Source organism: Drosophila subobscura, chromosome U, assembly GCF_008121235.1.
Source record: "Drosophila subobscura isolate 14011-0131.10 chromosome U, UCBerk_Dsub_1.0, whole genome shotgun sequence".
Lineage (NCBI taxonomy): Eukaryota > Metazoa > Arthropoda > Insecta > Diptera > Drosophilidae > Drosophila > Drosophila subobscura.
In genome coordinates, this window is record NC_048534.1 from 468,410 (window position 1) to 488,506 (window position 20,097).

At 40.8% G+C, this 20,097-nt stretch overlaps 1 protein-coding gene and 1 pseudogene across 1 annotated transcript; one reads left to right on the forward strand and one right to left on the reverse strand.

Annotated features, from left to right (window-relative positions):
• The first annotated feature begins 15,304 nt into the window (after window positions 1-15,304).
• On the forward strand, window positions 15,305-16,135 carry LOC117901015 (annotated as a pseudogene).
• Window positions 16,136-16,916: 781 nt separating this feature from the next.
• LOC117900799 lies at window positions 16,917-18,276 on the reverse strand. The gene is made up of 3 exons (XM_034811284.1): window positions 17,321-18,276; window positions 17,097-17,258; window positions 16,917-17,036 (listed from the first exon to the last, which is right to left on the reverse strand). The coding sequence occupies exons 1-3, from the start codon at window positions 18,263-18,265 to the stop codon at window positions 16,929-16,931; spliced, it is 1,215 nt and encodes a 404-aa protein (XP_034667175.1). The 5' UTR covers window positions 18,266-18,276; the 3' UTR covers window positions 16,917-16,928.
• Between the last annotated feature and the right edge of the window lie 1,821 nt (window positions 18,277-20,097).

Here is a 20,097-nt window from a genome sequence, read left to right on the forward strand (position 1 = left end):
AATAACTACGAATACTCTTTTCGAGATCTCCTAGATACTCTGAAAAATAATCGTTTGCTCAAGGGAATAGTTTAGGTATTACAAATAAATGTACAAGAGTGTTTATTCTTTTTTCCTGGGCTATCAATTAAAATAAAAAATCAATAAACACACCCAAAAATATAATTAAATATTTGAAAATATAATATTATTTAATTTTAAGTTAATATATTAAACTTAAATATGATATATTTGCACGCACAGCTCGGTAATATTCTTAAACATAATTGTAACTATTCAGTACCTTCTTTTGATTCTCAAAAATAATTATATCGTCTATATTTTTTGTTCAAGGGCAATCTAACAGATGAACCCAAAAATTTAAACAGTTTTAACGTTTCCCCGTTAAGATAAGTTTTCATTAATCTATTAATTTAACAAATATCACGTATACGGTACGTTGAGCGCGCATTTAAAAATATTGGAAAATTTAGAAATAATTTTGCAAATATTTCTGGTATGGATATATGTATGGGAATGTGTATGTGTGTGTGTGTAGTCTGTGTGTATATGTTGAGAACTTTTGCATTATGGTTGGTGGAGACATAAATCAAAATACCATTACGCCCGAAAGGTCCGCCCACCGCCCATATCAGGAGACACAACCCATGCTGTAATTTATTAGAAAAACTGCAAGGGAAAAACCTCCGAAAGAGGAGAAAACGTAAAGCGGGAGGGAGGTAGGTGCAAAAAGGAAAACAGAAGCAGCAGCAGGAGCAGCCAGCAGTAACGCGTTTCTTTTGATAAAAATTTTGAACTAAATCAAAACTTCATTTCACATCGGTGCCATTTCTTGCGCCCGGGCCTCTCAGTTCGCTCGGTTTCAGTTTTCAGTTGAGTTGAGCGGAAAACTCCTCCCATTTATGCCACATCTCTCTGTCGCTTTCTTTCGCCTGCAAGTTGCAACAAAAAGCGAGACGAGGAAAAGTGCACAACATCGAAACAAGAAATGGCGGCAAAACTAGGAAAGTACTGGGCCAGGGAGGAGGTAGTACGGACGAAAGGATGTGTACGGGAGAGGATACTCAAAGGAGATGCCTCGCTCGTCCTTTTGCCTCAACGGTGTCGCATTCAACGACGAGGACGACGACGACGACTCCACCGACGATTCCGCATCGTTGTCCGTGTCCGTGCGACTTGACTCGACAAAACTCACTTCTCTGGCTGTCAGTTCAATAAATCATTTGCGTTTTGACACGCCAGTCCCCACCCAGGGCTACCCCCCACCACCACCACCACTGCTGGTTGCTGCGCCAATGAAAATCCATAAATACAAAAACAAAAGTAAACAAAATAAATATAGGGAAAACAGCGAAAGATTCGAGAGTCGAAGGTTGGGATACCCTTGGAAGAATATTTTCTTTTGTGGAGGGTTTTGAATAATTTTTAACGGAATAGATAAAGCAATTCCTGAAACCTTGAAAATTTTGCAGAAAGTTCTTAAGAAACAGCAAGAATTGTAACACACAAAAAAATTGTTTCTAGATCGATCATTCCTACGGCATTTAAAACTAATTTAAAAATCATTAAAACAAATATTATAAAAAATCATGTAAGATAAGTCGCGAAAATATAACTAGAAAAAGTACGCAGCCTACCATTGCCACCGAGACGCGACTGAGAGAAAAATCCCCAAAAGCCCGGCTTCCAGGCTGCTGGCTGCTGCCTTCAACACCCATGCTCCATGTGGGATGCTCATAAATTTCAAGCTGTGGGAGCAGCAAAAGAGGACTCCAAAAGCTGCAGGAGAAGCGCAGAGGCGGGCCCTCAAGCAGCAAGAGAAGGTGGTAGAGGTACAGTCACCCAGCGAGTCGAGCACGAAAGCGTTGGGTTGGTTTGCCGTTCCATTAGTCTATAGATCAGAGCGAGAGATCCCATACCATGACAGCAGGTGCTGCAGCCCGTGGCCCATGGAGCTGACGCTGGAGCTGGCGTTGGAGCACCCATGATGACGACGATGATGACGATGTCGTTGCAAGGACGACTCAAGATGCATTCACGCACACACACAAACGCTGGATGGTGGCTGCTGTGCTGAGATGGTAATATATTGCACCTGGAATGCAGCTCTTGAAATGGTTGTTTTCCACACCCATATACAACAGTTTGCTGGGCATGTCAGGACAGTCACTTGATGCCTCGCTGGGATGATGGGAGAACACTTATATAAGAAGTGTTATTGAAGCAAAATAATGGTGGCAAGAGAGCAGTCGTCTGTACCACAGAGATTCACAAGTCTAAATCTGCCAGCCTTAACCGTGAGGACTCATTTCAACCCACTTTAACGCTGAGCTCTCATCTCTAAAGACTAAACCACCTTTATTGTTAAAGGTCTACGTAACATTCGTTGAAAGCACAAAAGTTTTTGCGTTGTAAATCAAAAACCCGTTTTGGACATATACTATGATCGTAAAGTTTAACATTATATGTAAGGCATAAAATAAAAATGAACAACATTATTTAATGTGTCGCGTTCCAGTTATAAATTCTTTTGAGAGAGTCGCCGCTGAATTTGGTCTCCTTTATAATCTGCGTATTAAAGTCAGAAATTTTTAAGCGAAAAGACCAGCCATGCTATGAAATTTCATTCATAAAGCGGAGCTCGGCTGTACTTTTTTATACCCGGTACTCGAAGAGTAAATAGGGTATATTGTATTTGTGCACAAAGTGCATTTATGTAACGCACAGAAGCAAACATTTCCGACCCCATAAAGTATATATATTCTTGATCAGCATCAATAGCCGAGTCGATTGAGCCATGTCTGTCTGTCCGTCCGTCTGTCCGTCTGTATGTCTGTCCGTCTGTCCGTCCGTCTTGTTGAGCGCCTTTATCTCAGAGACCATCCAGACTTCTGTATGCTCACACTGTTACCAATGTATTTAAAAAAATGAGCCCCGTCCCCCTCCGCCCCGCAAAAGGGCGAAAGCCTCCCAAAGCTACAATTTTGAAGATAAAAGAAAAGAATTCGTAAGGAATGACCATATCTATCAGATTACCAAATTGGGATCTGATTGGATCATTATTATAGCCAGAATAAAGAAATTACTTTGCAGTGGCTAAACCCACCCTGTCACGCAGCCTTTGTTGTTTTTTTCACATTCTCTCATTCACACTCTGCTTCGGCCTCTGCCTCTGCCGCGAGTCTGCAGTGTGTGGGTCTAGGGAAGGGCGGCGAGCTAAAGGAGCGTGTTGGTGTGAGAAGTGTTGCAGATTTAGCTGACAGATGAAGAAAAAATGTAAAATTTGACATATAATCGCTAAGGTGCAGATGTACTTAGTACAGCGTCTCACACGTCCCTTCTCGTTTTCTTTTACATATTTTCGTTGCAGAAAGTAAATGATTTAATGAAAATATTGAGGTCGCTGAGGGTACATGTTCAATGCCCAAGTAAATTACCAGAAATGATTTAAGAGAGAAAAAAGAGCGACTGTTGGGGTGGGTGGCTGGAACATGGTAAATCATTCGATTAATTACAGATTATGGAACAGGCCTGGCTATTGCTTTCACTGTACTTACTTTTGGCTTGAAATCTTCCCCAGAAGGCAGACCTAATTACGAGCTTGAATGAAATATTTAAAGCCTGGCGTACGCAAAAATAGCAGCAGTACAATCTAAAACGAAAACGAAAGACAAACAAACAAGCAAACAGAATGAATTGCGCCAAGCGACAATTTCTAATTACAAATTCGCCACAACATTTAACCCGTTTTTGCCTGGCACTGGACACCTTCGAGCCATACGCTGGATAATTTCCATACCTCCCACACACACACACATACAAGATACAGCAACACCTTTAGGGGCGAGAGCAAACATATAGAGAGAAAAAATGTGTTGAAAATACTTGGGGTTTGAACGACTCGGGAGTTACCTCTTAGATAAAGCATTTTTGAGTTGCAAATTTCTATTTGATTGATTTTATAAGTGGCAAAACCCTTGACAGATTGCCAAAGCAGTTTCCAGGCTAGGAAACCCCGCTGTTTGGCCATTAGATTAATGTGAAATTTTTAATAGCGATATATCTGTATATATAAAAGAAAGTCGTGTTTGTTACAACACTTACACTTGTATAACTCGAGAACGGCTTTACCGATTTCCATGGTTTTTGATTTGTTGGATTTGTTTCCGTCCCGAATAGCAGAATACATATTAAAAACAACTTATGGCCTGGTTGTTGCGACCTTTAAGCCAAAACTTTATTTTTTTCTGAAGACGTCATGTGTGTGTTCAGAAATTGGTCTAAAAAGTTCATTTGTTCATTTGTTTTTCATTTGTATTTGTTTGTTTTAGACATTAATTATTTATTAATTATTTAATTCAGGCACTGTTATTATATTTGGTGGTTTTATGCGAGTGCACATTTTAATAACAATGCCGCGTCCTAGAAGATCTAATCTTTCCCAGCGAAGCCGTAATGCAATTAGGCAACGGAATATCGCAAGTCAATTAGCTGATGCAGAAGATATTTTACATCGAATTCGCGTCAGCTCAAGAAATTACGATTGAGGTGAATGAGGAGATCCATAACCAGACTTTGCTCTTGATCGAAGATATGTGTTACCTCATGTGCGGCAATTTGTTAGTTAGGTTAGGAATGCCAGCGCCAGATCGCGGAATGAATGACGCATTTAATAGAGAATTGGAACGTGAACGTGAATATGATCCACATGAACTAATCCAATCAGTTCAAACGAATGTACCTCTGTTGAATCCTAAGCAGAGGGAACCTATGATACTCTGATTAATGCAATTGATGATGGAACTGGAGGCTTATTTTTTTTTGGATGCCCCCGGTGGAACTGGGAAGACATTCCTCATGTCATTGATTTTGGCCACTGTACGTGCGAGATCCGAAATTGCGGTACAAATCGTTTCTTCTGGAATAGCGGCCACATTGTTAGACGGATGCCGTACGGCTCACTCAGCGTTAAAGTTGCCATTAAACCTTCAAACTACTGAACAACCGACATGTAACATTTCGAAACACTCCGCAATGTCCAAAGTTTTAGTAGCATCAAAAATCATCATATGGGACGAATGCACAATGGCGCACAAACGCGCATTGGAAGCACTAGACCGAACATTAAAAGATCTGCGCAATGACTCGAGATGTTTTGGTGGTGCAATGATTTTATTATCTGGCGATTTCCGACAAACACTACCATTCATTCCAAGATCTACTGCTACCGACGAAATAAACGCTTGCCTCAAAGCATCAAATCTGTGGCGATATGTAAAGAAACTTCAACTGTCTGTAAATATGAGAGTTGCATTGTTGAACGATCTTGTACGTATGTGCTGATGATTTCTCGAAGCAATTGCTGACTATCGGTAATGGCCGTGTTCCTGTTGAAAAATCGAGCGGTTTGACTTCATTTCCTCCAAATTGTTTCGTATCATCAAAAGACGAGCTTATCAACAAAGTATTCCCGGATATCATTGCTAACCACAAAAATACTAAATGGTTAAGTGAGCGAGCAATTTTGGCCGCTAAAAATAAAGATGTAGATGACCTCAATCTTATAATTCAAAATCAAATCGTAGGTACTCTGTATTCATTCAAATCTATCGACTGTGTAACAAACGAAGAATTATCTAACTGAATTTTTAAACTCCTTGGACTCCCAATCTGCACAACATAGTTTTCAATCATTTTTTTCTGACATGAGTTTGAAGTACTTAATTATTATTATTATTTTTTTTTTTTTTTCATTGACTGTTAGGCGGTACGAAGTTCGCCGGGTCATCTAGTAATGAATAAAACTATCAGAATCTACACAGATCATAAATCTATTCCCTCTCCAACCTTCCCTGGAACCCGTTTATACCCTTCCAGACACCCTACAATTGCCCAGAAATACTGAGGGAGTAAAAAAAATGCTCAGCTTGCAACATTTTATGCTGATCCCTGTCAGGCAACAAAACACACATAATCTTCAAAAAGGAAAACAACGAAACGCAGCGCAGCGCTAGAGGAGAACAACTGTGGAGGGAAAGGATGAACAAACAAAATATTTATGTCTCCAAGCCACCTAACTTGCAACACGCTGCTAGGCGATAAACGTAGTGCCACCCGAGCAAAACGGGAACCAGAACACCTACTAAAGCAGAGTGTGGATGGGGGGTGCTCTCTTTATATGCAAAGTGCAGTAGGGTGGTGTGCAAGGAAAACAACAACAAACATCAACCAATAATGCAGACACGATTATGTCCAACCAGGAGCAAAAATAGTTACGGCCAACAGAAGGACAACTCCAGCTTCGAATGTGAAGTGTCAGGACGCCAGCGGGAGTAGTAGCAGACAGAACACACTCCCAGATGCACACAGAGGGATGGGGATTGCGGCTGGAGCATGCAACCCACAGATGCGCCCAACAACGTTGAGGCAACACTCCTCGCACGACAAATGGGAAGTGGGAAAACAGCCAACCAAAAGAGAAAAAAAAAACAAAAAGGAATGAAAGAAAGCCAGCAAAGAGAAAGAGCGCAAAAAAAAAGAAAGTGTTGCACAATGGGCGTTTGCTTCAAGTCGGCTGAACACACACATACCAACACATAGAGGGGGACATTCACCAACACTTTCCTGAGATTTATGTCACTGACGAGCACTGCACAAAATGTTCACTGATAGAAATTGTAGTTGATGCCTCAGCCTGAACAAGTTTCCTGCCCAAAAGGACTCCGTTTGCTATTCCTTGTTCTTTTGCCACAAAAATGAAAAAAAAAAGAAATTAACTAAAAAAAGCAAACAAAAACTTACGATGACGACAGCGACGACGAGAACATTGCGAGTTGCCGTAGCAGTAGCACCCAGGACAACGAAGAGAACCCCACGATGATTCCACTGACGAGCGTGAAACACAGAGAACCGAGCCAGAGGCATGCCACCTAACAAAGGAGGATCCCTTCTCCAACCCCAACAGCTCCTGGATAGGCGATTGCGCTGCGCCATTCGTTTTGCCACACGGAGTGTCCTGTCTGGGTGCGCTCTGGTGTCCTGTAGCTTTCGTGGTTTCTGTGTGTGTGTGAATTTTGGATTTCTTTTATTTCCTCGCTTGCCATTTCGTTCAGTCGCTCGACAGCCAGTCAGCGGCGTCAGCGCCAAGTTTTGCCCCATCTTTTGGGTGGCCTCTGCAAGCTTCTCTGCAAGGGAGAGGCTTGTTGGGCCTTTAAGGAGGGTAGCATGGATTTGATGAGGGGTGTCCACCCTCGAAGGACATTTTCGCAGCCCTTAGTGTCTGTCTGTGAGGAGGTCCTTCTAACAAAATTTAATGCTTATAGTGCCCTGCCTGGCGTTCGTATTGTTGCCACCGAAGCAAGCCAGCCATATACCCATCCCCCAGCTGCCTGCATAACGAAAACGCAAACAGAATTTATGTTGTGACATTTTAAATTGCGCAAATTTTATGAAATCCTTTTGCTGCGCCTCGCTTTCTCGCTTTACCGCTCTCTCTCTCTCTTTTTCTCCTTGTTTATTATTTACAACAACCAACTCTTGACTGCAACAAAAATTCTCAGCCCTCTCGAATGCGAATTTTTTTGTGTGCAACACTCGAAAAAAATAAACAGAAAACAAAAAGCAAAAGATATATGTACGAGTCGAAGTCGAGTCGGCTTGTCCAAGTGCGAGGTCCTGCGCGAAAGCCCCTGTCAGCCTTTTATTTACTTTTTTTTAGAGAAAACCGAGTCCGAAATATGTCCGAGGCATCTCGCCCAGCAAAAGACGACGACCAGAGAAAGCCCCACCATGATTTACGATGATGATGTGTTCTAGAACGCGCGCGCATCTCCAACAGAACAGCAAAGCAACAACACAGCGGCAGCAACACTTACCCCAAAAGGCAGCTGCAAGATGTCCTGTACTCGCCACCCAGCATACAGTCTCCCTGGGGGTAGCTTTATATATTTTAAGCAAAAAGAATTCCGCCAGATGATCCTCTGGAATGCAATCGTTTGTTTGGAATTGCCAGTTGATGCTGCAAAAACACAAAACAAAAAACGAGGAGGGACGTTTGGGACGCTTCTTACGCGACACAACTTTTATACCCGAAACTCAGTAGAACGTCTGTACCTTAGTGGTTTTTTTAAATTTTACTCTTAACATTGTACATTTTTTCTACATATTTTATCTACATCACTTCTCACGGCAACACGCTCTTTTAGGTGTCCCCTCCCCCAGAGGCACACACAGCACGATAGAATGTTCAAAGAATGAGAAAATGTGCAAAAAATAAAAAAGGTGCTGGATGGGGTGGGGGTATCCACTCCAAATTAATTTTTTCATTCTGGCTATAATAATGATTTAATCTAATCCCAATTCGGTGATCTGATAGATATGGTCATTCCCAACGGAATTTCTCTTATATTCAACGTTTTGGATACAGCATATTTTCTAACTTTGTGGGGGCGGGGCTAATTTTTGAAATACACTGGTATCAGTGTGAGCGTTCAGCAGTCTGGAAGAAAAATTTGGTAGCTCTAGCTCTTATAATTTCTAAGAACTAGCCGACAAACAAGACGGACAGAAGGACGGGCGGACGGACAGACAGACGTACAGAAGTAGACTCGGCTATTGATGCCGATCAAGAATAGATATACTTTATGGGGTCGGAAACGTTTCCTTCTGTGCGTTACTTACATCCACTTTGTGCACAAATACAATATACCCTATTTACTCTTCCAGTACCGAGTATAACAAAACTTTAAAGCTCTCAGTCTATCAGAAAAAAAGTTAGATTTTGTCGGGTAGCGTAATTAATACCCAACCCAATAAGTGCCTACAATGTAAATATAATAGAAACATCTTTCATCCGTTTTTTTCCGTTCAATTGATGAGTCACTTCCGCAACAATCAGCCGATTCACATGAAAAGGTTCGATATATTCTTGCATATTTTGTGCACTTTTTTATGCTCTATTTTCAAAGCACAAAAAACGAACAACGGGATTTGGTTTGATGGGAAGAGCGAGAAAGAGATGCATTCCATAACTGTGATTACTTTTTGTACTGTGACATTTTTTGTGTGTTTGTTTTTGGATTTTTTCTTGCTATTAATAAAAATTTACGATTATTGTTTTCACATTTTTCATGTTTTTGTCAAATATTAAAAACATTATTTTTCACACGAATTGGCGTCAATGGATATCGGAAGCATATCGCTGATGTGTCCAAAGGATGTGTGTCTCTCTGAAATTTTATTGAAATTCGCTGATGGAATCCGAAACGAATTGAAAACTGTGAGTTGCAGCGGGGAAATCGCATTCAATCGGTCGCCAGAAACATTCGCTTGCGACTCATAACTCAGAGCTGTTCGGCGCCAGGACAGGACCAGGACCAGCACCAGGACAGGACATTCATGGACATGGACACAAATCCATTGGGCGATGGTCGACGATGGCATTCCCATTGTTGGTTGGTTGGCCTGCTGGTTGGTTGGGAGGATTAAGGGGACAATTGTCAGGCAATAAATCGATGTGTGTAGGGCTGTACATTTTTGGCGGATGGCCGATGAAAAAGTGCATATTATGCAATTCGACAATACGCCAAACATGTCGACCTACGCATAACCGCCACCTCCAATGCCAGTTTCCTTTCCCCTACCAAACTCGATTCCCATTGCGGCGGAAACGGAAACGAGCACACAAGTTCTTCTCTTATTCATCTTTGACTGTGCCACTGCCACTGGCACAGGCTTTGGTTGCTGCTGCTACTGCTGCTGCTGCTGCAACAACGCTTTGCATATCAATGAAAATGCATAAATTTTTATTCGCCCTCAACTTCGCACGCTGCTTTTTTTGTGTTATTTGTTGTTGTTCTGTTGCACTCCCGATGCTTTCATCGCCGCTCGCCCATTGCCCGATCATGACGTCCATCAAGAGGCATAAATCAGTTTGGAGGCAGCAGCCAATCCAACAACAAAAACACGTAGCTGCCGCTCGGAAGCAGGCCGCACACACACACAAAAAAATCCCTCAGCTCTTTTTGGGCTGCCCATTGACGAAACGTAATCCTTGCCACCCCAACAAGTTGGGAAAAAACTGCACCAAAGCATAAACATTGAAAATCCATAAAAATGCATCATAATTTCGTGGACACAGGCTATGAAGCTGTGGAACTGGAACTGGATCATCGTCACACACATCATCATCATCATCAGGGTATGCGTAGCAGCCACATGGGTAATAAAAAAACGCAGAGGAAGAGAAGGAAGAGTCATCCAACAAAGACCGTAAACGACAAATCTACACATTAGGGTTAGTCAATAGTTGTTTTTGGTCGGAATTCCGGAATTAAAATGGAATTTTTGTAAGCTTTCAAAGGCATATTTTCTCCAGTGTTTTTGTGTTAATTAGTTAAGGAGTTAGTTACCCCAAAATCGTTCAAAATTTAATTGAATCCCCAAATATGTATATTCCCGTACAATCACATTTGACTTACCCCAATGCGCATCATTTACATGCAACATGCCCCCACACTTTATGACGTATGTATGTATGTACATATGCATGTATGTACATATGCATGTACATATGTACATACATACATGCCATGCCCAACCAGTGGCTGTAACAGTGGTAGCCCCCATCAAAAGCCAACAGCATGACCAAAGTGGGTGTCTCTGCCCAACTGCAGCCTGACTGCTGCGTTAATAGATTTGCAGTGCTTCAATACCTGTACGGTGTCCTGAACGTGTCCTGGAGCACCAAACCCACACCAAATAATGGCATATAATCACAGGATGCTCCAGTGATGGCGGATCGGCTCGGCAGCTTTGTTGTACTTTTTCTTGGCCAAAAAGTGGCCGTAAATTTTACTTCATTTTTTCTGGGGACAAAAGGGCAGGCGCAGCAGCGAGATCCTGTGCACAATTTTTGAGTGCATTCGATGCGATATGTTGGCGGCCTGTCCACATGTCAGCCGTGCATTTATTTATTGAATTACGACTCTTGAGAGGGAGCCACACAAAAGGTACAAACAAACGGGGATTGCAAATGAAATACGGGCATGAAGAATGATGGAGAACCTGGAGCAGGATGCGCAGGAGGAGGAGTGAAAAATTAAGAATGGGTAAATGCCTTTGTTTAGGAATTTAAATTTAAGCGAGAGGGGACGTGTGAGACGCTTCTTACGCGTCACAACTTTTATACCCGGCACTCAGTACTATATATGTATGTACATCTGCACCTTAGCGGTGTTTTGTCAAATTTTACATTTTTTCTACATCTGTCATCTACATCTACAACACTTCTCACACCAACACGCTCCTTTAGCTCGACCCCCTTGCCTAGACCCACACACTGCAGACTAACGGCAGAGGCAGAGGCCGTACACTGCGCGAAGCAGAGTGTGAATGAGCGAATGTGCAAAAAAAATATAAGCAGCGGGATGGGGTAAGTTTAGCCACTGCAAATTAATTTCTTCATTGTGGCTATAATAATGAATTTGATGATCTGATAGTTAGTTTTCTTTTATCTCCAAAATTGTTGGTTTGGGAGGTTTTCGCCCTTTTGCGGGGGCGGAAGGGGGCGGGGCTTATTTTTGAAATACACTTGTAACAGTGTGAGCATACAGAAGTCTGGAGCCAAAATTTGGTGGCTCTAGCTTGGTCTCTGAGTACTAGGCGCTCATCAGGACGGACAGACGGACAGGCAGACTCGACTCGACTATCGACTCGGCTATTGATGCTGATCAAGAATATGTATGTATACATTATGGGGTCGGAAACGTTTCCTTCTGTGCGTTACATACAACCGTTAATCGCAAAAATACAATATACCCTATTTACTCTTCGAGTACTGGGTATAAAAACTGAAATATTATGTTAGAGGGGAGGGAACATTTCCTATTAATTTCTCCCTAGAAGATCTCATTGCAATCTCTTGCTTCCATCGGATCTTAATTTGCTTCACGCACTGTTTGTCCTCTATTTAAAGTGTACCCCAAAAGTCAACAACCGCAAGGTGGCAGATGAAAGAAGCGCAGCATAACCAACAGCAGCAGCTGCTGTCTTAATTTCTCTAAGATTTTACACAGTTGTGCAAATGTGCAAATATTTGAGTCGGCGCTGCCTTTTTAATTGTTTCTAATTTCAAATGTTGACACGAAGCCCACACACCCACACACGCACACATCTGTTCCATGGGAAATTGTGTCCTATGCGCTATCTCGCTGTTGAACACCCCCATCCAATTCCCGGTAGGTGCATAGTTGCGAGATGCCTTCCGTTTAACCGAGTAGTTTTCATTTCTTTTGTTAAGGTGCCGTCACGTTTTTTGAACAAAGAGACACATTTTAATTAACCAAGTAAGCAGTGGGAGTGGGATGAAGCTAAACAAAGTTTTAAGCAAACAAAGTTAAATGGATTTAACTCGGGGAATTTAGAATTTTCTAACTCAACCTGTTGACTTGGCACGCGATGCTGTAGCCAACACAGGCACTTGTGCGGTGCGTTGTGAAGCGGTGAACTTCTTAAGACTCTTCGGCTTCATTGTTTCAAATTCTTTAGAAGGGTGTAGTTTGTTCTAAGATATCTGTGTAATTAACAGTTTGTACTCTTTCGAAAGGCGGTGAGTTTTAAAATTTTTGTTTGATTTTGGAAGATTTAATTTAACAATGAAACGAGAAGGGACGTGTGAGACGCGTCTTACGCGTCACAACTCTTAGACCCGGTACTCAGTAGGACATCTGTACCTTAGCGTTTTCTATCAAATTTTAGATTTTTTCTTTATCTGTCATCTACATCTATATAACATCTCACGCCAACAAGCTCTATGAGCTCGCCCCCCTCCCCTAAAGCCGCATACTACACGAAGCAGAGTGTAAAGAGAATGTGCAAAATCCAAAAAAGCTGCTGGGCGGGGTGGGTTTAGCCACTGCAAATGAATTTCTCCATTGCACTATGGGTAAAAAGCCCGTTTTTTGGCATTAACCAACCTAAAAGAGCTAGAGCTCTAAAAATTGGCATGAATGTTCGTTAAACTAAAGTAGAATTTCGAATTAAAATGTAGTCAATTGGACCCCGCCTACCTCCCACCGCCATACAAACTGGAACCCAATTACGTCGTATTTATTATAAACGAGAAGGGACGTGTGAGACGCTTCTTACGCGACACAACTTTTATACCCGGCACTCAGTACTACATCTGCACTTTAGCGGTTATTTGTCAAATTTAACATTTTTTCTTCTTCTGTCATCTACATCAACAACACTACTCACGCCAACACGCTCCTTTAGCTCGCCACCCTCCCCTAGAGCAACAAACTGCAGAGTCAGGGCAGAGACGCGGCAGAAGCAGAGACGTGTCAGAGGCAGAGGCCACAAACTGTGCGAAGCAGAGTGTGAATGAGAGAATGTGTAAAAAACATATATAAGCTGCGGGACGGGGTGGGTTTAGCCACTGCAAATTAATTTCTTCATTGTGGCTATAATAATGATCCAATCGGATCCCAATTTGTATATCTGATAGATATGGTCATTCCCTACTTCAAAATTGTAGATTTGGGAGGTTTTCGCCCTTTTGCGGGGGCGGAAGGGGCGGGGCTTATTTTTGAAATACACTTGTAACAGTGTGTGCATACAGAAGTATGGATGCACAATTTGGTGGCTCTAGCTTTTATGGTCTCTGAGATCCAGGCGCTCAACAAGACAGACGGACGGACAGACAGACATGGATCAATCGACTCGGCTATTGATGCTGATCAAGAATATATATATACTTTATGGGGTCGGAGACGTTTCCTTCTGTGCGTTACATACATTCACTTTGTGCACAAATACAATATACCCTATTTACTCTTCGAGTACCGGGTATAAAAAAAGGTATTTAAAAGATTAATTATGATAAAACATTCTATAAAACATTTTAGAACTTACAAAAAATATATTTGATTGACTGATTAAATGATTGTTTGGTTAAAAGTAATTTGATTGGAATCGCTCCAACGTACAATTGAATTCCGCTTGGTACTTGTTTAACTAAGCAATAAATTGGATAATTTTCGTTTGAATTGTAATAGTTTCATCTTTAGTTAGTCAGTTTTTGTCAATACTCTTTAAATTACAACATTTTATTGCGTCTGCTTCACGATTGTTGTTAGTCCAGACCTCCAGCAGCGCTGCATCCGTGAACTCATAAGCATCTGCAAAATTTAAATGTTTTCGAAAAGGCGCAAAAACGGGCCAAAAGCATTAACACCACGTGATTCTACAATATTTGGTTAATAACATGTAACTTGAACCTCTGTGCAGTGGTGTGCTGTGCAAAAGTAATATTCCACAGAAAACACGTGTAATTGTTAGTATCAAGCTAAAAAGACACACCAACAAAACATTGGACAATTAAATAACTACACACAACTATACAAAAACAATTATTAACAATTAATTTAAAAACCTCGACCTGTTATTTCCATATTTTTACTTGTACATATATAAACTTTGTAATCGAGCTACAATTAGAGCTCCAAGTTGCTCAATTTTTGCCGCACTTTTTCACAAGTCAAAGCAGCTCAAAATCAGCCGACTTTGAAAGCGCGCAAAAAACATACGGTACTAGGTAAAAATCTGCTAAAACCAGATTTTTTCTATCTGGATATTTAGGAATTAGGAAAGTTAAGTCGCATTCAAATATTTTATCCAAAAAAAATTACATAAATGCCAAAAATTCGGGCTTTTTACCCAGTATAGCTTTTATAGTCTCTGAGATCCAGGCGCTGAACAAGACGGACGGACAGACGGACAGACAGACATGGTTCAATCGACTCGGCTATTGATGCTGATCAAGAATATATACTTACATATGTATGTATACCTTATAGGGTCGGAAACGTTTTCTCTGTGCGTTACATACGTCCACTTTGTGCACAAAAAACAATTTACCCTATTTACTCTTCGAGTACCGGGTATAATAAATCCAAATCAGCTGGCAATCAACACTGAATGAACAGTCCAGTGTTGGTTGTCGCAAAGCAAATGGAGCGAACCGAAGCAGTTCTCGATACAGCAAAACTTTTTCTGTGTCGTGAAATTACTTTTTTGTGATTTTTTGTCGAAAAAACATCATTATTCTATTTCTAGTGCTCGTTCGGCAAACAACTCTTTTTTGAGTTCAAAATTTTCAGTAACTTTTTTATAATATTCAACACAAAACTGAAGTACGTGGTCAATGCGGACTCATCTCTGCGACCAACCAATTTCGCTGTAGCGATTAAATATCAAAAAAAAACATTGCCTGTAAATATTCTGGTGAACGTCAAATAACGTTTAAAATAATTGTAAATAATCATTCTTAGAGATGTCTTCACGTTACGATCGCGCAGTTTCCGTTTTCTCCCCCGATGGACATTTGCTGCAGGTGCAATATGCACAAGAGGCCGTACGCAAGGGATCAACCGCGTTAAAACTTATAAATTTTAACATTCGGTTAAATAATTACAAAATCCTCCCCCAGGTTGGTGTGCGTGGCGGCAGCTGCGTTTTGCTGGCCGCAGAGAAGAGATCGGTGGACAAGCTGTAGGTGGATCGCACACTGCCAAAAATTTGCCTTCTCGACCGACATATTCTCATGGCCTTTGCGAGTATCACTGCCGATGCGCGTATTCTGATTAATCGTACCCAAGTGGAGTGCCAGACCCATCGCCTCAATGTCGAGGGTGAGCCGTCGCTGGAGTACATTGCGCGTTACGTTGCCCAGCTAAAGCAGAAGTACACGCAGAGCAATAGTCGTCGTCCCTTTGGTAATTCCTGTCTAATTGGCGGCTTTGACGGCGATGGCACGCCGCATTGGTATCAAACGGAACCTTCGGGTATTTTCAATGAAAACAAGGGCAATGCAACGGGTCGCTCAAGCCGGATAAGGCGCGAATTCTTCGAGAAGCATTATCGCGAGGAAAATGTGGCCAGCGAGCGGGGTGTCGTCAAGTTGGCAGTTCGCGCGCTTCTAAAGGTGGCTCACACGGGACAACAAAATCTGGAGGTGGCCATTATGTAGCACAACAAACCACTGAGGATGCTAGATGGAGAAGCCATCCAGAAGTATGTGCACGTGATAGAGAAGAAGCTAGAGTAGCTCGAATGAAAGAAGCCAGTAAAGTAAACACAACGCACAACTCCCTAAAGATGATCTGTCACTCTCATGAAAACTCTCTATTGGTCAAATTGTGTTAACTTTAAAGCCATTATCTTAATGTACTGGTATTTTAACAATAATTTACATGTAAAATATGTATATTTTATGCATTAATCGTGGACTAGGGTTTCACAGATTCTAATGATTAAGAGAATATTTCACATCGTAAAGAGTGCGTGGCTCCATCTTAAGTGTTTAGTCTTAATTAGCAGCAAAAAATAAATCCAACAAGAAATAGTCCATGATAGTCAAACAAAACAAAAAGTCCATGTTCATCACAATAAACAAAGCTTGTAATTGAACGATGAAGTTATAAAAGTCAACCTTAAGTACATTTAATTTATTCAAAAATATTCATTCGTCGCAGACGATGAGTCCGCATTGACCAGGTACAAATGTTACTAAAAATTTTGAACTCAAAAAAGAGTTGTTTGCCGAACGAACACTAGAAATAGAATGATTTCATATATTATTCATATTTTAGCAAGTTTTCTCGTGATTTCCTCCAAGTTTCCTCATCTCTAACGCAAGCCACAAACATTTAACTTTGATTGGGCAGCCGGATCTCCCATTTTATTATCATCTTAATAGTGATTTGTTGTCCCAAACTGTTGGGCTCAGGCAAACGGATAAATTTATAGATTAAGTTTTGCATATGAAGATAATTTATAAGAAGTTGTTGCCCCAAAGAACGCTGGAGAGTGCCGATGGAGTTAATGGCTAGTTACGTAGCACAAATCACTGCATTTTGCTAATTTATTTATTCATCATCTGCCGAATCAAATTGTTCTTTCAACTGCGCAATTTCATCATTCAAATATTGATACATTACAATGAGGGCAATTAAAAGATATTGAAAGAATAGCAGCTGTAAGGAAAAATTGTTTAGAAATATGGGAAAATATCTTATCACCGTGCAAAACTATACCAAAATGAAATGCAGAACATCAAAGCGCCAAATGGAGAGAAATTTGTGCTGGGAAGTGTTCAGTAAAGTGCCTTTAACATCCTTAGCCACAGAGCGAAAACGCTTGGACAACGAACTTCTTTTCGATAGAAAGGTTTCAAGGTTCTTAAGGAATCCAAGACGCTGTAAGAGAGTGAGAATTAAAGCAGGGGTTCATAAAAACAATATTCAGTTACACTTCTGACCTCTTTTTCAATTAAGAATTGAACCAAAAATAAACACAAATAATCCCAAGCAATGCAGGCATAAATGGAGGCATTGGCTGCATAGAAAATTCTCCGTTTGCGATCCTCAAAGAGAACATGCCAGGTTTTTCGATAGTAAATATACGAATAGACACCAAACAGCAGACAATTTCCATTCATGGTCACCAGAAACAAAAGAGAGTGCTGCATTGCCTCGAAAAAGTCACCGAAACGTGCTCTAAGGAGCTGCAATTGTTGTCGCAGACTCTCGAGATTGTCAAGACTGGAATTACTGACAGACACCGTGCAGCATGTAGAAGCCATTTCCACCTCATCTTTCTTCAAGTTGGCACTGAGGACCTCCTTCACATTCGTTTTGATCTCCTGCAACTTTCCACGCATTATCCAGGCCAAAATATTGTACAATCTCAGCGATCCGGCAAGACAGACATGTGGCATAAAGAGAGCCGCTCCGATCATGGCATCCTGCAATTGTGGCAACTCGAATTTCATTTCGTAGGCAATGTAGAAACCAAAGCAGAGCAGAATCCCAAAAGTAGACACCAACAGAGCATAGGCCACGGCTTCTTCTTTACGAAATGAGCTTCCCTTTCCAGCTAGAGACTCCAGCAATGGGTTGATTACTCCCACCGCTCTCACGGATGAGTATACCGCATAGACACACGCTTTGACACCCAGCAGCAATTGCAATCTTGTCAATCCAAACAGAAATGTGGAGACGTTCTTTAGTATTGTTAGCATCGATGAGGACGCATCAAAATGCTGTGCAAAGCAGACTGCATAAATGCATCCCAGTACCAGGATATTAACAATGGCAGGCAGGGACAACCGGAATCGTTGGGTCTTTGAGTCCATCCAATAAATCTGATAGCCAGACAGCATCAGCACAATATTTGTGGCCCTCAGCACACGTGACTTATTCATTTCGAGCTAAAAACAGAACTGGACTTAAAGCTGAAACAAAGCTAAGCTACCTTTCGATTTGGGAGGCCTTTATCTGTCCATCGGAATGTGACGAATTGTGAACAGCAAAGCGTGAAGTGTGCACACTGCAACAAATAGTTGTAGGAGATATTAAGTTGTGAGGGAAACTTTTACTATTATGTTCGGGGTCACCAAATTGTTTTTTCATGTTTTTTTTTAGTAGATCGTTATCACAGAATAACAGAGTTGGGTGCCCGAAAAGTTATTTATATTTTAGGATAAGATTAAAAAAATATTTTTGGGGATTTTTGGGGAGTCAACAAACTGTGTTTCATCTGTCTACAACTTTAACCCTTACGAAAAATTGCCACAATTAATGCTCAAAAGCTATAATAACATTTAAATTTTTTAATTTTGCTTATTCATGCTGAAAATCCGCAGTAACCATTTATATTTCAACAAAAATTACGACTGCTGACCATTTTTATACCCGGTACTCGAAGAGTAAATAGGGTATATTGTATTTGTGCACAAAGTGGATATAAAGTATATTTATTCTTGATCAGCATCAATAGCCAAGTCGATTTAGCCATGTCTGTATGGCCGTCCATCTGTCCGTCCGTCTGTCCGTCCGTCTGTCCGTCCGTCTGTCCGTCCATCCGTCCGCCCGTCTTGTTGAGCGCCTGATTCTCAGAGACTAAAAAATTTAGAGCCACCGAATTTAGTATCCCGATGGCAGTTTGCTCTCACTGCTACATGTGTATTTCAATATATCGCCCCGCCCCCTTCCGCCCCCGCAAATCGCGGAAATCTGCGGTATCCACAGTTTTGAAGATAAACGAAATTGTAAAGCCTCATTCCTAAGGGAATGATCTTATCTATCAGATCTCAGAATTGGGATCCGATTGGATCATTATTATAGCCACAATGCACTATGTCCGAATATTTGGCATTTATGTAATTTTGTTTGTTTAAAATATTTGAATGCGACTTAACTTTTCTGATTCCAAAATATCCAAATAGAACAAAACTGGTTTTAGAAGATTTTTACCTAGTACCATATGTGTTTTGCGCGCTTTCAAAGTCGGCTGATTTTGAGCTGCTTTGACTTGTGAAAAAGTGCTGGAAAAATTGAGCAACTTGGAGCTCTAATTGTAGCTCGATTACAAAGTTTATATATGTACAAGTAAAAATATGGAAATAACAGGTCGAGGTTTTTAAATTAATTGTTAATAATTGTTTTTGTATAGTTGTGTGTAGTTATTTAATTGTCCAATGTTTTGTTTGTGTGTCTTTTTAGCTTGGTACTAACAATTACACGTATTTTCTGTGGAATATTACTTTTGCACAGCACACCACTGCACAGAGGTTCAAGTTACATGTTATTAACCAAATATTATAGAATCACGTGGTGTTAATGCTTTTGGCCCGTTTTTGCGCCTTTTCGAAAACATTTAAATTTTGCAGATGCTTATGAGTTCACGGATGCAGCGCTGCTGGAGGTCTGGACTAACAACAATCGTGAAGCAGACGCAATAAAATGTTGTAATTTAAAGAGTATTGACAAAAACTGACTAACTAAAGATGAAACTATTACAATTCAAACGAAAATTATCCAATTTATTGCTTAGTTAAACAAGTACCAAGCGGAATTCAATTGTACGTTGGAGCGATTGCAATCAAATTACCTTTATCCAAACAATCATTCAATCAGTAAATTAAAACTATTTTTTGTAAGTTCTAAAATGTTTTATAGAATGTTTTCTCATAATTTATCTTTTGAATACCTTTTTTTATAATAAATACGACGTAAATGGGATCTAGTTCGTATG